This window comes from Sinocyclocheilus anshuiensis, unplaced genomic scaffold (genome assembly GCF_001515605.1).
Source record: "Sinocyclocheilus anshuiensis isolate Anshui unplaced genomic scaffold, SAMN03320099.WGS_v1.1 scaffold734, whole genome shotgun sequence".
Classification (NCBI taxonomy): Eukaryota; Metazoa; Chordata; class Actinopteri; order Cypriniformes; family Cyprinidae; genus Sinocyclocheilus; species Sinocyclocheilus anshuiensis.
In genome coordinates, this window is record NW_015544176.1 from 515674 (window position 1) to 533572 (window position 17899).

At 40.0% G+C, this 17899-nt stretch overlaps 2 protein-coding genes across 5 annotated transcripts in view; both read right to left on the minus strand.

Moving 5' to 3' along the window:
* Positions 1-6800, minus strand: part of LOC107696217 (zinc finger protein 704-like) — a 72006-nt gene extending 65206 nt beyond the window's left edge. For 2 of the 3 annotated variants that reach the window (XM_016496471.1, XM_016496470.1), the window contains exons 1-2: positions 6227-6799; positions 1245-1474 (exon numbers count right to left, since the gene is read on the minus strand). In XM_016496471.1, the coding sequence (XP_016351957.1) occupies positions 1245-1474; positions 6227-6472 (476 nt within the window). In that variant the 5' untranslated portion in view covers positions 6473-6799. Of the gene's footprint in view, positions 1-1244; positions 1475-6226 lie in introns of all 3 variants that reach the window. The other variant, XM_016496472.1, reaches the window with a different exon arrangement.
* A 5592-nt stretch (positions 6801-12392) lies between these two features.
* LOC107696219 (phosphoprotein associated with glycosphingolipid-enriched microdomains 1-like) overlaps positions 12393-17899 on the minus strand; it is a 58604-nt gene continuing 53097 nt past the window's right edge. For both annotated transcript variants that reach the window (XM_016496473.1, XM_016496474.1), the window contains exons 6-8: positions 17346-17872; positions 13107-13163; positions 12393-12972 (exon numbers count right to left, since the gene is read on the minus strand). In XM_016496473.1, coding sequence (XP_016351959.1) covers positions 12658-12972; positions 13107-13163; positions 17346-17872 — 899 coding nt within the window. In that variant the 3' untranslated portion in view covers positions 12393-12657. The remainder of the gene's footprint in view (positions 12973-13106; positions 13164-17345; positions 17873-17899) is intronic.

Below are 17899 nucleotides of genomic sequence, written 5' to 3' on the forward strand. Positions count from 1 at the left end.
AATCGCTAATATTTGCTAACTAACGTCATATCATTATAGACTGCACGATAGTGCCAAAACATTTTCATGTCTGATCAGGGCGATAACCACTGTAGACATTGAGGGGGGCTAGTCCCCCCAATAATTATAAATCGCTAAACCCTTTTCTCAAATATTGCCAATTGGAGAGCGAGAGAGAGAGACAGAGAGAGATGAAAGTTGCGTGTATACGTGTCTGTGCGTTTCTCTTTTTTAGAGTGAGTTTACTTCAAAAACAGCGATTTTGTCCTCTTGTTGCTGGAAAATATAATGTAGCGATTCAGTATTTAAACTGTTATTAATAAAAGTCGTGGGGTAGCGTTGACAAGTATCTTTGCTCCTGGATGTCTGAGCTGCGCGATTTCTGATATGTGTGTGTGTGTCAGTAAGCAGCGCATTAATATAGAATGCTAATTAAAGGCTCTAATGCAGTGTTTCTCAACCCTGGTCCTGGGCGCCCCCCAGCACTGCACATTTTGGGTGTCTTCCTAATCAAACACACCTGATTCGACTCATTAGTTCATTAAAAGAAACTCCAGGACCTGAAATGGGTGTCAGATAAGGGAGACATACAAAATGTGCAGTGTTGGGGGGCATTCAGGACCAGGGTTGAGAAACACTGCTCTAATGCACACCAGCATAGGTGTGTGTATTGTAGGAGCTAGACGACGTATGATGACGTGTGACAGCATAGTAGTGGTGTCCCAATTCTTAGGGGAATATTTTCACCCCTACCCCTTGACACTCTGTTTCAAGGGACAAGGGGAAGGGGTAGGCGGAGGGGTAGGGGTAGGGGAAGGGGTATAAAATAGAATTGGGATTGGGCCTTAAAGAGTCCAAACTTCCTGCAATTGAGTCCTCACCTCACCATATCACTTCCACAAACCCTAACAATTTCAGTAACTTATGAAAATGAGACTAAAACATAATATTTTTGTCCAAATGTCACTTTTGCTGAAAAAGACCAAATCAATCTATTTATGAAAAAAAACAAAACATGTATAACTTGTTTAGATCCTTCTAATGTTAGTTTATATGGGGACTGATGTAACTTTATAGAGAAAAACTGATAAATAATGTGAAAACCAACATCTCACCAGTACTACAGTCCAGCTCTTCTTATTCAGAGCATACAACATGAAAACAAAAATGAAGTAAACAAAAACATACATCATTCCTTTAGTTCTAATCTGTGCCTGTGGGGGGCGCTCATCCCGCAGTCTTACCTGGCTTGTGGTACGTCGATGCTGGAAGAGACCACCTTGCGTTTTTGTTCCAGCAGAGAAACGGAGCGGGTGTGATCCTTCTCTGGCTCCAGCGATCGGCCTGTTCGCTTGTGCTCCAGCACCCGTGGCTCCTCTGTGCTCTCTGGACTGAGGGAGGGCACCTCTCCTCTCTGCATGCCCCCATTCTGGCCCTGCATGGGCCCGTCCCGCTGGCCACTGTTACAGGAGCTCTGCAGAGGGAAACACATTTGAGTTTCTTCAGTCTTAACTGTGTTAATAGTCTTTCCACGTGGCTCCTGTCAATGAAGCCCTACTTACACCTACGTGGGCTGTTAATGGTATAGACCCCTATTTTGAGGCTTGTTTGCTTGCAATCACGGAGCATTAGGCTGTATTTAAGCTGTTGGTAATACAATATTGCATCAGTCAATACAAACACCTGAACAATGCTTTGGATGGAGAAATCGTATTCGCTCATCTGCAGGCTCGTCTGTTTATAAGATCACGGCGCTGCTGACAAAAGAAGAATAAATGTTCTTTTCATTTCATTTCATTTCCTACTTAGCAAAACAAGCCACCATCCGTGACCACACTAATGGAAAGACGAGCAGCTTTTCCTCTTGCATGTCTCATCTGCACAGCAGCCGTAAAGTTTTCTATTGCACTGTGACTAAAGCTGCGTACACTAAACCTCACGCTACAGAGAGGGCAAACAGGGGCCAAGACGACGCATATCACCACATGTACCAGCGAAGAGCATGATCTAACAATGAGCGGTGTGCAATCCAGATCATTGTCTTACCGTAACGCAATTATTTTGACTGAAGAGAGAGTAAACACCCATCATGCTGGGCTTTGAGCAGCTGTGAGTTTACGCACTAATAATGGAGTTAAAAATAAAATGATGGATTACCTGCCTCAATACTGGTCCAAGTAACTCTGCCGATAAGGGCTAAAAACGGTAAATAAAACAACATACAAAACTGAGGATTACCTCACTAGTAGTGAAGTGTGGTATTTTAATACATTCTCTTCTTCATTTATGTGCCAACTGTCATTATTTACTCATGGTCATGTTGTTCCAAACCCATATGACTTTCTTTCTTCTGTGGAACACAAAAGCTGAAATTTTGGAGAATGTGCTGGCTGCTCTTTTCCAAGCTATAAGAATCAATTAGGATTAAGCTTTCAAACTTAAAAAAAAATAAAAAATTAAAAGCATCATAAAATGTATCAAAAACATGGTCTATATGCATGATATTCCAAATCTTCTGCTGCCAAACAATAAGCTTTGGGTATCAGCCAATATTGGAGATTTTATATTATATATTTACTAGATATTTATATTATTGATTATAAAATTGGATATGTAATTGTGAATATAATTTTCCTTATTTTTACATTTTGCTGTTATGTACTACTCACGTATGCAGTCGTGGCTAGAGAGTCGTACTTGTAACCCGAGGGTTGCGGGTTTGAGTCTCAGGTGAGACTGAGGTGAGACCCTTGAGCAAGGCACCGAACCCCCAACTGCTTCCCGGGCGCCGCAGTAATATGGCTGCCCACTGCTCCGGGTGCATGTTCACAGTGTGTGTGTGTTCACTTCTGTATTTGTGCACTTGGATGGGTTAAATGCAGAGCACTAATTCCAAGTATGGGTCACACACACACGTCACTTCACTCACTTTTACATTTAAAAATGCTAATAATTTAATAACACTGTTAAATTGTAATCTTTAACAAATCTCAAAACAAATAACCACTGATGTCTAAATTCACTTGTAGCATTTAAATTGTATGATTTTAGTTTGTGTTTTGTTTTTTTATTTATTTTAGCCAAAATACTGTAGAATTGTAATATCTGCCATTTATCAGTTATCAGCCATAGCATTAAAATAATTATCATCTTATCTGAATCAGCCACAATTTTAATACTGGTGATGACAGGTTTTTTTTTTGGGGTGAAATCTTTCTTTAAACCTCCCATAGGGCAGGAATAATACTATTCCATGTACAAGATGAATGCCAGGCTTTGGCGTGTTTTCATGAGATGAACAGATTTGTTAAAGCGGTATCATGTTGAGCAAGACTTTCAAGCGTCAAATCAAAACTGCACAGTTGACAAGTTCAAATTTAAATTTCACACACTATTAAGTCTTTCTCTCTCAAGACACAAACACACACCCTTGCTTTGTGTATGGGTCACAATTCATGTGCCAGTCAAACTATTCAAATGAGATCTTGTTTTTGCTGAAGAGTCTCGACTGATCTAATAACAGAATTAATTAGATTTGAGAGCAGGATGCACAATGATGAGCACTTGAAATTAATTATCTACAAATTATTAATTTATATTTGAATATTCACAAGAAAAACAAACACACAATGCATGTTCACACGTGAGATGCTGCACTTTAAGGTTTGAGATATCTACTATAAAAGTAATTATGACGCTCTTCATAAAAACATCTCAGCTTGCATTCATCATGACCAAATCCTCAACATTTCATGTGAATAAACTGTAAATCAGCAACAAAGCCTTGGTGCATAAATAGTTAAGACTGTTAGGCAGCCTGTGTGTTAATTACATTTTGATATTAAGCAGTGGAAACAACAGGGGAATGAAAAAAATCCAGTCCGCCTTTGTCTGAAAATGCCACACTGTAACCATTTAACACGAAGCCCCTCCTCCTTACTATGCAAGTCAACAAGTGGCATTCCCTCAAGCCGAATGGCACTTGTTTGGGAATTCAGGCGCCTTGCCAAAGCCTCAGATTCTATGAGCATGACCCTCTGTAGAGTTTTGCTGCCGTTATGGAGCAGCTGCTCCGGGACCATTAGCCCCCACTTTAGTTTCACATCCCTTCTTGCTTGCATTGCTTACATCTTAACTTTTTCCCCATCATATGTCACCAGAGAATAGGTAGCATGTGATGTATATAATAGTTGCTTGAGTAAAACGTGCATGGCACTGATTAAAAATTAAATGGATGTCTGATTGGGAGTTGCCATACTCGCAAAAACAAGCACATACAAACATCAAATGTACAGCAGCAAGCAAATAAAATGTGTATGCAAATATAGCATGCAAATTTCAGGTATTATACTTATTTGGTTATTTATTCTAATTTATTTTAATAATTTCCATGCAAGTCTTGCAGCTCTGGTTGTTAAAGAATGTAGAGCTGGTGCCGTTCTTGTCATTTTGACCCTCTTTGTTTTGATATGGCACCTCAGGCTGTATAATTTGACTGCAATTAGGTCATTATAAAAAATTAAAAAAAAACCTTTGTATTTTGCAATTACGTGCAAGCAACTCACTCATCCTAGTGTGCAATCACGCGGAGTTCAGTGAATAAAAGGAGCTTGTTCTGAGCATTAATTAAATATCAAGACATATTCACAAAAATATATATATATATTCACTGCACTAGCCATGAATGTCGAAAACACAGTAAAAAAAATAAAATAAAAAGGCACTAAGAAAGAGCCGGTTGCAGCAGAGAGGTGGAGGCTGTTGCACAGATGCTTCTGCTGGCGCCTGAATGCTGCAGAGCGTGTTTGTTTGCCACTGTTATCCACCCACTAAACGCAGCGGCGTACACAGCCCTACATTACAGACCTCGACTACAACGGCCACAAATGCAACAAAACAAGTCTCATTTATGACAATAATTTAAAATCTAGTCAGTCGGGGAAACTCTGTGTTTGTCCATATGCGGTTTAGTCAGATTTCATCACGTGATCGGGCGATAGTTTAATTACATCCATTTAGTCAAGTGTTTCCAGCACCGCTACTTCGCATCTTTCTGTTGCGTTGTGTTCGCTGAATGTATTGAACACAGCGCGAGATATCCGATTCTCCAACAAATGACTCGTATGAACCGGTTCTTTTTAGTGAAAAGATTCACGAAGCAGAAGAGTTGAGCTCTCTTAGCGATTTGAATATATAGTGAATCATTCAGAGCCGTCACTGAGTTGACTCCCTCGAACACTAGTTATTTATCGTTAATATTTGTTGTATTAAATTAATACATTCCAAAAGAAATAAATACATATACTTTTTCTAATATATATATATAATGATGACATCCACAAGTATCTGATTCGCGCTGAAAGGAGAACTTTGGTAAGACTGTAAGACATGGGCGTTGCTAGGCCAGTTGTAGGGGGGCTATAGCCTACTATTCAGCCAGTATTAGTACTACTGACTACTCAGCCCCAGTACAGTAAACAGGTTGTGTGTGTGAGATCATGAAGATTTGAATTTGGCTTATTGAGTACCCAAATGTTATACCTATCTATGCAGTGGAATACTGCAATAAGTTGAGCCCCCCTAAAATGAAAATCCTAGAATCGCCCCTGCTGTAAAATGAGTGACATTTGAATTGTTTTCCAAATATTCGTACAAAATAGCATGATATTTATATTGCACAAATACAGTCAGGAATGACATCATTCCAAAAACAAACTCTTAAATACAGCTAGAAAAATACCAGTTGAACTAATTTCCGCCAGTTTTTGTGCCCAAAGCACCATTTTTTATAGATAGACCCTTCATCACAGTACAGTGAACGTCAAATGGTCTAAACTTAAAAGGTTAAAAAGTAAAGACGATATGCAATCAAATTACATTTCCAATTCATATGTAGTTCACAGTCTTTTGCAACTGTTTCCATCTAACAAATGGAGAGACCAAAAGTGTCAGAGTTTAATGCACTAGATTGTGAGCACAGACACCGGCGCTTCTGAACGACCATCTGCATCGAGCGATTCGACAATTTTGCAACTATGAAGTAATGTGGCCCCAAAAGGTTTCATTGTGGAGCCAACGACTACCTAGTAGCATCTGCATCATTACTGCAATATACTCTCACACATTCAGATGAGAACTATTTGAACCATCACACAAACCATCTCTCTGTGTGCGACAAGCAACACAACAACAACAACAAGAAGCCCAGCTGACCACACATACAAACCTTCAAGCTCGACTTCAGCGGTGCTTTCGCAGTCATCTGTGCAATCTCTTCCTCGGTGTATTCTTTCAAGCTCCCGTCTTGCATGAGCACCGTGTACACGTTGCGCCGATGGCCGGTCGAAGCATCTCTGTTGTCTTGTTTGACAGCCTGGATCACTCCCGTGAGCGGAGCCGCGTCTCCCGTTAAACCCGGCGCGTACACGCGGCTCCCAATGACCGAGCGCTTCACCAGCCGCCGCGTATGCATAGTTGATATATCAATGAAATGCGCGAATACAGTTACTTCGATCTTTGCACTGCAATGTCGCTTCAAAAACAAGAAATGTCACGCTGACAAAACCCGAACGGAGTTACCGTCACAATGGGCCGACCATGCGAATAATACGACAACATTACCACAGATCTGGACCGCATCCACATAACGTTATTTCACCGGCGTCAGCGCGCATGTTCGGGACACGAGACCAGCGAACCGTTACAACATTCAAATGAGCTACGCTTGATAAGCTCTCCGTCCGTCCGACCGAAGGACCGACCGGCAACCGATATCTTTCTTCTGTCGACCTGTTTGTTTTGCTTGCCGTTCCCTTATAGCTGACGGGTTGTGGTAAAACACGGAGCGGAGCAGCAGTTTTGGGTCGATAAACACGATGTATTTTTCACAATACACACCACGGGCATTTATGTGATAAATCACCGAAGAGCGCACCTCCAGAAATTTGATTAATATAATAATATAAACTGGCGTCCCCAGTGTCGAGGGTGCTGTTTTATTAGCCAGTTTTCACCCTTTATCACCGTAAATCCGGTTTCGTGTGAGAAAGACTCCATTCCGAAAAATCCATCCGGGTTTTCAGGAGCCACTGGCTGTACCGGCGGAATGTCGCCTGTGACCATGTGCGCTCGCGCAGCCAGTGTGCGCTCTCATTGGCTGGCGGCACACACGCCTCCACTCGCTAACGCTAGCGCTCTGCTGCAGTTTCCCTCCAAACACAAGTAACGGGCGCTGCTTGCGATTAAAACAATGACGCAAGGATGAAGAAAAGAGAGTCTTTGAGTAGTTATTATTTAGGTAGGCCGGTCAATGTTCATAACATTAATAACAGTGATGACAATATCCCAGCAAAGCAGGGTCAGGCGTCTGTGTGTGACCCGGCGCGAATGATTGACAGGCGGCAGGTATTCCCGAGGGTCCTCTGTGGTGGGAGTGGGACCTGTCAGTAGTAGAATAACTGTTTTTGGAAAATCACTCGTAGTCGTCGTCACATACCAAAACATAAACTGGTCTGACTCTAACCATAATGCAAATATTTAAACATGATTTATGTTGAAGAAGGAAACGCTGTTGACATATTTCTATTTTTGACGTCTTAAAGGGGTAGTTCACCCAAAAATTAGGATCTTATCTTCAGTTAAAGGGATAGTTACCCAAAAATGAAAATTCTGTCATTAGTTACTCACCCTCATGTCGTTCTAAACCCGTAAGACCTCCGTTCATCTTCGGAACACAAATTAAGATATTTTTGATGGAATCTGAGAGCTCTCTGACCCTCCCAGCAAGGGTCCTTACACGATCAAGGTCCAGAAATGTAGCAAGGGCATCAGTAAAATAATTCATGTGACATCAGGGGTTCAATCATAATTTTATGAAGCTACGAGAATACTTTTTAAACGCAAAAGAAAGAAGAAAAAAAAAACAATTTTATTCAACAATTCGTCTCCTCCGCATCACCCTAGCGCCATTTTGGAGAATATCCACTGAACGTAAATTGCGCATGCTGTTTATCTTTAACTCAAAGCGTAAACGACCTAAACAGTGTATCCACGTGATGTCCTTGCTACATTTCTGGACCTTGATCGTGTAAGGACCCTTTCAGAACGATTTTTTTCCAGCTGATGAACGATAAAAATATTGACAGCCAATCAGAATCAATCCTGCGATAACGAGCTCGAGAGTTTAAAGCGGCAGATGAGCGTGCGCTTGGAATAAACAGACGATATCATCCGCTGGTGTGGATACTAATATAGTTATCGTTCTTGGTGTGAACGGGCCTTAGTCATTCTCATGTTGTTCCAAACCTGTGTTTCTTTCTTCCATAGAACACAACAGGAGATGGCAGAATAACAGCCTCACTCGCTATATTCACATGATCATTATTTCTGGCTGAACCTCTCTCTTTAATGCATGCTTAAATGATTTTAAATTCCAAATGTAATAGCAACCTTTAAAAAAAGTATATTCTATATAGTGTGAATGTGAATGTAATCCAGACATAGGCCTACTACATTCCTCATGTTGTAATCGCTTCACTGCCATTCACAACTCCTTTCCCATGGCCTCATGTCATGGGATGTCCATTGGATGTGCATTTGAGAATCTTGTCATTCAGGTGACCATTCAGGTGCTTTTCACCTTCTAAATAACATGAATTTGGACTAATATTTTGAGGTACTGTTTAGGTCTGTTTGGGCAGAGAAAATGACTTTCAGACTAACATCATGTCACTCCCTTAAAATTGATTATGACGAATAATATCAATGTAACGTAGACTACTGTCCGGTCGCAAACTAATCAAAAACTTGAATTGAGGTACTTGCACATACACTGAAAGTAACTATCCCAAACAGGTACTATAATGAAGAGAGATGTGTCTCTTTCCTTATTTGACTACATACTGAAATAACTTTCAAGCAGTCACATGGAAACAATCACGTTTCAATCATTTAAAAAAAAATGGAATGTTTGCAGTTCAGAAGGCTCTAATGAACTAATCTTTAACTCAAATTTAATTTAACTAATGTTTATATTTCAGTTTGATGTATTTTACATTTATTCAGTGACTTAGATAGCATTCAACTATATATTTTATCAGCACATGCTAAAATTAAATTAGCAGTAATGGGTAGATTTTTAGTTTTTCATTTAAAACATGCAGTTAGAAATTAAGTCTCTTTATGTTGATAGAAGTGTAGTTTAAGAAATATGTTTTTTGTCAAAATATTAATTATAGCATTAGAGGTAACTTACTGACAGTGTTAAGTGTAATTTGCATTGATTATATTTTAGAAGTAATCCACCTGCTTGTGTGCATTATACTTTATAAGCCTTAATTGAACATTTTTACCTTTGTGTGGTTAAATCTTAAATCTTAAACACAAACATGTACATGTTGTATATGCTTGTCAGTGTGAGTTCTGAATCGATTGTAGCATTGATCAAAGAACCGCACCACTCGCATAGCCTCTCAAAGTATAACATAATTACGCTGTGCTTGTGGGCCTGATTTGCTTATAACAACCTGTCTATAGGAATAACCCCTTAAGGCATGACTGAAAAGATTTAATCTTTTAAGAAACAATTTATCTTTATGAAGTGAAAATAAAAAATCAATTCAATGCCCTCGTTTGCTACCGCTCCCTTAGCACTTGCATTGAAAATGCATGTTGCTTTGACCACAGGTCCAATCAATAGCTGGCTGGCTGTACAGTGAAATATGTTAGTCCCCTAATACCAGTGTACTGACATGATAATAAAACCGCCTTATTGAAGGTTGTTTTTCTACACTTGAGAATTTAGTTTAGTAGAATGTATTGACAGATTAAATATCAAGAGATTATATTGTGTTTTTGTGCACTAAGCCAATATAAATGTCCTTTCTTGTCTTACTAAGATTGCCATGTAAATATAGCACTATTAAGCAAAAATTATACTAATGTATATATATATATATATATATATATACACACACAGCTACACGCACATTAGCATCAGTTGATTTGAATAAACATGCACACGCATTATATTATTAGTCCAGCATGACTATATTGTTTAATAAGCAAATACCACAATACAAAGATTATGATGAAATAAACAAATGCAAAATTCATTCTTGTTTACAACTTAATACACCGAATTTGGTTAGAGGAAGAAACCAAATGTTCAATGTTTCACCATGATATTAAATAAAACAAGGATCTTCTCAATATGAAACCTGTACCAACACAACATACCATTACAAACAAACATGGACAACATCTGGACTCCATCCACAGTCCTTAATTAAACCTCACATTTTAAATAGTGCTAAAGAACTACAAAGCAATTCATATTCCTGTTATTAGCCTTTTAAATGTTAATAAACCTCCTTTAAACTTTCTTTAATTAAAAATGCATCTAGAAAACAGCATGCATTCCACTGACTCTTAAAGTTTCATTAGCTCCTCAATACAAACAAACTATAAAAGTTCCACGTGCTGTCATTTGAGAGCTGCTGCCAATTATTACAGAATTATAATTACACATTGACATAATTTAACAGATCAAAATAGTCTTTTGAATATTTACAAGTGTCTCTTGGCATGAAGTTGTCCCATGCAGCGTCTGGATGCACTATGCTTTTTGGATTATACTGCTACATGAATGTAAAAGCAGCTAAATGCATACCTGATAATAAAGTACATTTACTAAGCTGCCAGGCAAAGCTGCAGTGTGGCAGTACCTTGAAAAGAGGTCTCTTTTTCCCCTGTGCTTTTCAGCCTTTTGAAATGTTGCGTACTTATTACATGTAAAAACAAAACAATATCTGAAATATATACTGTATCTGATACTCAATCAATACAGCTGCGTCAATTAAAAAAAATCACACATACATATTGATAAAACATAGCGCAATTACATCAGAAATGGCAATAAGTGAACAATTGAAAATGTGAACTCACACCAGCAATAGATAATGGCCAAATTGGCATTAATACCCTTTTAGTACACTCATAAATGAGTGTGCTTAACTTTACGTACCTAAAAGGTCACTTCCTCACCAGAGCCTGTGATTTGACATATTGAATATAAACAAGTTAAATGGCTCAGAATGATGGCAACATTTAACTGTTCCTCATTTATATTTTGATGTGCGTTATGTGAACATCACTTGCTTACTACTTGTGAAAGTAAATGCTCCAGCAGTTCTGAATGATTAAAATGAGTGTAGTTCCTTAATGGACTGAGCTGAGAGGTCTGCTGTTGACAGGATCTGATTGGTTCTCTTCTCGGGGTTATATAAGGACACAACTCTGTCAGTTGCTCAACTAGTATCATGTGAAAACAGGCAGGCAGAGTGGAGCTCACAGCAGTTGCAGCGTGCAAAAGCGTGGAAACTACTAATACACATTATGAATAAAATATTTCTCGTAAGAGCACAGCCATTGGTGTCACTTTGTTTTGAAAAGTGGTGGAGACATGTGAGAAGGGGGTTGCACAGACGTGCTGCTTGTTATGTCACAAAATGGTGAAGGCTTAGCTCATGTATATTAATTAGGATATGCAAAGATAATTAAACATGATCATTTACTATTCTGATAAGTAGTCTGTGATGTACTGATATTTTATATCAAATCTGAAATAACATTAGCATTATAAATGTCTTAACATGTTAACTCATTTCAGTCACATTTGTGTTGTTACATTCTCACAATGCAGCAGTTATGCTGGCTTAATATTCATACATATGTTAATTTTTAATCTTTGGTCTAGTAGTATTCCTTTGTATGAGGGGTTTGGGTTCTAATCCCCCTAATGTAACTCTTTATTTTAATAAACCATAATTACAGCTGTACATTAGTGGATATCAGTAGTGGGACACTTTTGTTAGCATTTTGTTTTGTGATTTCAATAGAATGAGAACAAGCCATGGAAAGCGATTAGAGCAGGTGTGATCAACTGCTATCATTGCCCACATCGACAGCCCAGCAAAACATTAAAAATAACAAATGCTAGCACAGAGTAGTTGCTCAGAAAACTCCCGCTCAACAAATGGAGATGCCGCCTTTGTATTAGATAAATCCCTACTGCAAGCTATTTCATAATGTGTGGGGACAAAATAGGCCCTCTTCTGAGTGACTATACACAGCAAAATCCCCAGAGTTAAATCAACTTTGCTCAGAGTACATATTGTCCCAATCTACAGAGTGTTAATAAAGTAACACTGAAGCGGAGTTAAAGTTAATGGGATAATTAAGCAATTAATTGATGAGTGAGCATTGGTAAAGAAAACCCGCTGTTAACAATGTTGAAGATGAACAACTACTGCTCAGGCTTTTAGACATGAAAACGTATCACATAATCCTCAACAGTGGTAACTCTGCTTCAGTGTTACTTTAACACTCTGTAGATTGGGACAATATGTACTCTGAGCAGAGTTGATTTAACTCTGGGGATTTTGCTGTGTAGAGTGTTTAATTTCCTGTGCTGGGTCACAGGTCTGAACGAACCCTTTCATTTATAATATTCAAAAACAATGCGGTGCATAAATGCTATGCTCAAAAACATTCAATCAGGAAAGGTTAAGTGCATTATACTCGCGATACCACTCCAACTTCCACTTCTAAACCTCAGAGAAGTGATTTCTCAGTGTCCACAGTCCCTTATTTGAGTGGTCAGAGACGGGAGATCTCCCCGTTGAGACCCAGTTCCCCCACACTCTCATAGTCAGGTTCCACTATCCCATTGCCCTGATGAACCTCTTCAGATGCTTTGGAGATCTTGATGGTCTCATACCCAGGGTCTGCATTCTCTGTAAGCCCCTCTGGAGGCTGGGAGCCAAGAGCCATTGGGTATTCATCCCCAACCGTGGCGTAAAGATCACTAGAAGTCGACTCCGCCACCATTCCCTTCATCTCCCCGATGCTGCTGTAGTCATTCTCAGGTTCCTTTATAGTATTCTTTGCTACCTTGGAGTACATGTCTGATAACTGGAATTACAGAGAAGTAGACATCTTTACTCCACAGACTTGGTTCAGTGCAATATTAATTTGCAAATATTATTATTGGTAAAAACTGCAAAGACTTCAAGTTGGTCTTTACAAGATGCTGATGCTGAGCCTACCTCACTGTCCGGAGACACATTGTCCTGAGGCATTGGAGTCGTCAGCGGGGAGTGTAACTGAAGGACAATGATTGAAACAAGACCATTAGTTAAAAACGTTTCATATTTAATCAGGTTAAACATACAGCAGCATAGGAAATGGCTCACTTCAGCTGACACATGCTAAGTGTCAAGGACTGATTGATGAAAAAACGAAGCCACTCATTCATTACTTAAGAGTTACTGATTGAAATCAAATGTACAGTTCCTCCCCTAGCAAGAGCGGTTGTATATTTACAAAGAGAATCAATAACAGAGTCATTAATTAACAAAGTAAATCCTACAGAAGATCAATAACAGACACCTTGGCTGTTGGAGAAGAATATCAATCCCTGTCGCAGTCACCTCACAGACAGAGAGATTACAGTCAAGCGGGAAATTTGCTATAACCCATTCAAGATTAATGCTGATGTTTTAGAGCCAAAATTTCAAGCCTGTTTTGATGAAGCCATCTCACCCCGTGAACTTGAGGTATGCTTTGCTTTGATATGATTGCCCAGAATGTGCATCAGGGACTCGCCAGATGTGCTTTGATATTGGTTTAATTAGCAAAGCAATTAATTTAATAGCCCATCCGTGTGGCTCCGCAAAGACACCCCTGACCTCATCACAACTAACAAATGTCTCTTACAATAGGGCTTATCTGCTAATTCACTCTATCCAGCCCTCTATATCAATTAAAGTGTCTCTTCCCTTGATTTGCCCATATAAGAAATTAATAATTATCGGAAGCATTTAAAACGCACTGCAACGTCATCACACAGACTACACACATACACACACACACACACACCAAGACAATTCACGCATATTACTATGAATTTGAAAAAAGTGCAATGTGCAATATGGTGGAATAAGTCCCACCTTGTAAATAAAAAAGCCAGTCACTGGTTGGTAAAGTCATTGCATCACAGCAGTTGTTGTTAGAAGCTCCAGTTCCCATGAAAACAGTCTGCATAGGACTGCACATGCACATTTGCTAGACCAACCTGAAACATGCACTTTTTTATACTATTTGAGCATAAGAAACAACATTTATTGGACAATTCATGTCAGTTCTTATTGCTGAATTGAAATACATTATTTAAATGTGAGTTCAGCAAGCAGTTTTTGCTATTTCTCCATTCAAGTAGATAGAAGTTGGTCTTGCATGACCGAAATAGCTGCCTGGAGGTGTTGCAAATATGGCCGCAGAATGAACCGACTCTCCTTGAAGGGACTTTGACTACACCCACAAACACCTGCGTAGAGACCTGAAGTGGACCAAGCTAAATAAAAATGTCATTTATTTTAGCCAAATTTTGCATAGTACTGAGGTGGAATGCAATGACTGTTGTGTGATTTCCCTAATAATATCAGTTTGCAGTGCCCTTCACACTGAACACATACATTCCCTTGAATACCCCAATGGCTGAATACCCTGTGAAGTTCACATTAGATCATACCCTGACTGTGACAGGATGCTGACAGTACGGCTGGGCGTGAGGCAATGGCCTGTAGTGCTGCTCTCAGTGGTGTCGATTAGTATTTGCTTTTACGCAGTTGTCAGCATGTGCCCACGCATCTTTTGACAAGGCATCAGTGCTAACAATAAAAGTCCTTCCCTTCAGCAGGAGACTTCTGAGTGTTGATGTGCTGAAATCACAGTTTATCTAAGACAGCTGCCCTCAGTCCATCACGCTAGCATAGTGACAGTGGCACCAATGCATAATGACACACATGGCACTCTGCCGCTCAAATAACCAATGCTGCACACTGTTGGCGGTTGAGGAGAGACCCCCTCATATGATTGTAAAGCGCTTTGGGTGTACAGCAATACACAATAAAAGCGCTATATGAATGCCTCATTCATTCATTCATTCATTCAAACATACAGTGCAGTCCACCCCGTGAATGAGGCAATGTGTGTGTGCATGCGTTACAGCATGCGCTTGTCAGTTTGGCTGTCCCAACTTTAACTGAATGATTCTCTTTCTTAAACACAGACTGATGTACCTGTAAACATGCTCTGCCGTCTCATTCATCATGAGGGTGAGCTGTCAGACAGTGGACAGCTGGAATGCACTGATCCCCATGTGCATATGTTACACACAAACATGTGACCGATAAGATGAATCACTGCTGCCCCATTACACATCTACATCAGGCCACACAGCGAATGGGATTTGGATTGATAGGTGTCAAGTTTAAACCCACAGTGTAGCAGGAGACACTTTACCCCAAAGGGTGCTAGTAAGTGATTCTGACTTAGTACCACTGCAAGAGTGCCAGTGCTGTTGCCAAATCCAATGGCCAGTCTGGAACCATTAAACACATTTCCACTGCAGAAAGGTTGGGCAAAATTGGCTCGGCACTGGCCCCTAAAATCTGCTGGTTTTGAATCAGAAACTATTGACATCAGAGGCCCAATGGATGGCAATGTTTGGAAACTCACTTTTGGTAAATCTGAGGCGCACCAAAACTTAATTGCTTACTGTTAGCATTCAAATTTGTTCAGTTGGTGAACATCCCATTCCTATGTACTGTATGTTGTGTCGTATCAGACACTACTTCTCAATCTGGCTAAAATTATTTTGTTTACAAATATCAAATGTGGATTCTGATTGCTTGATTGTAATTCATTATAAATTCTAACGATGCATTTTGAATGTTAAAGTGTGTTCTCAAACCTTTTAAACAGACTGTGATGTGTTATGCTTATCTGTGGGCAAGTTATATAGTTACATAAATAATACATTGTGTCATAATGCACCTCTCAGGTCAGCAGAAGCATGGGTCAGTTTTGAGTAGATCTCTGGCCGAGCATGAGATCTAGCACCGTTTTTGGTGGAAAAGACATATAATTGATCTTGAGTACAAGGACAAAGGAAGCAGAAATACAGGGCAAAAAAACACTAAATGAGAACAACAAAAGGAGAGAGAGCGAACATTAGAGCAAAAGAGAGAGAGATTGACAGAGCGAGAGTGCAAGAGGCAGTGATGAACAAAGGAGGTGCAGAGCGTCCTCGACTGGTGACAGTAATGTGTAGCTGTAGTGGATGCTCACACCGTGTGCAGACATTGAGTGCGGGCGCAACAGCAGCCAGTCTGCTCTCCTCTACAGATAGATTCATTTGTATGCTACAGGCACACATATGTATCACCGTCAACCAGAGCACATATCCTAAAAGATTGTAATTAAACTGGAAACACAATGTTGTTCTCTTGCAGTCTCTAAGTTTAGCTGGCACTGGAGAATGTTGGTGCAGTTCTTTTTGGTTTGTTTCTGAGATGATTATTCTTCTTTGTTCTCAATTATACGTGTCAAAGGGTTACATCACTGTGTGAGATGGAGCAGCTCCTGATAAAGGAAATGATTACTGCAGGAGAGCAACTGATGTTGTATTAACTATTTTAACCCCTTAATGAACCTTACAAATACAGTACTGTGGTGGTACCAGGGTAATGGTATCAAATGGTATTAAACTCTAAAATGGTACTGGGTGATTACCATATTCATTTACCATGAGACTTGCATGCTACTCCAGCCAGTCGATCAAGATGTTTGAGATTACTTGTCGCATACAAATATGAAAAATTTCCCTACGGGGTTGTCACGATTTTAGAAATTTTGGGGGGAAAAAAAGTAAATTGTCAATATTAATGTATTGTGACACCCCTATTCCCTACCATATACTGTAGTAAGCAAAAAGTGGTATCCATGAGAGAGACATGAGAGAGGATTCATAAAAGTTGGAGAAGTGAAATGACTGAAGTTGTAGTCGCATGACAGTGGTGGATGTAGTACGTCCGGACGTCACAAAATAATTTATCCAAATGTAGTACCTATTCTTACAATGCACAGTTTTGAGCACAGCGACAAAAAAACTTCCAAGGAGGTGTGCTGGAGCTAAACCCAGCAGTAAGGTGCCCTTCAGGAGGAGGATCGGACACTCCTACACTACCCCTAAGGTATAGGGATACCAACTTACTGGTACTTTGCATAGATGATACTTAAATGAAATGATAACATTCCTTCTAAAGTATCAGTAGTACTGACTATCAACAAAATCCAGTACCTGTACAGCTTCTGCTAGGCAAAACAGATGCAGGTATGTTATGCCTTGTGATAATGTAGATTCATGCAGGGAACTGTACTCTACAGTTTACTCTACAGGACAACAATAGTACTTTTATAAGAAGAGAGTTTGGTAGCCCCACCTGTCCATTTGGAATCTGCTGGTTGTCATTCTCATCCAGTACTTTGTCTGGAACAGGAGGTGGATTTTCATCATCAGGCTCTTCAAAATTCACAATGGCGGCTGAATGCCTGGCCTCCATGTCAGTGCTGTAGCGGCTCTTCTTGCTGAGGTTGACAGAGGCATACTCCACACCATTGGGCAGCATGGTGTGGTCTTGTGTAGCGGGGCTTGGGTGGCCGTTAAGAAGCGGTGCAGGTGGTTCCTCTGGGCTTAGTGTACCGTTAGGGAGGCCAATGTCCTTGAGTTCTTTCACCGTCTCGTACAGACAGTCCTCAACACTGACATCACGGGAGGCGCTGTCCTTCACCACCTCATACGTGCCTTCTCCTGAGGGAACTTGAGCATCGATGGCTGCTTTGAGGGTATCGGTGGGTGGAATGCTGGGTAATTCGCGGTCCTGGTGATACTTAGAGGATCTGATTTCTGACTGGCTGGACAGCATGTCTTCAGAAGGCTGAGGACTTGTGTCCGTCGTGTCTGTTAGTACTGATGACGAAAGGTAAGTGGAAAGAG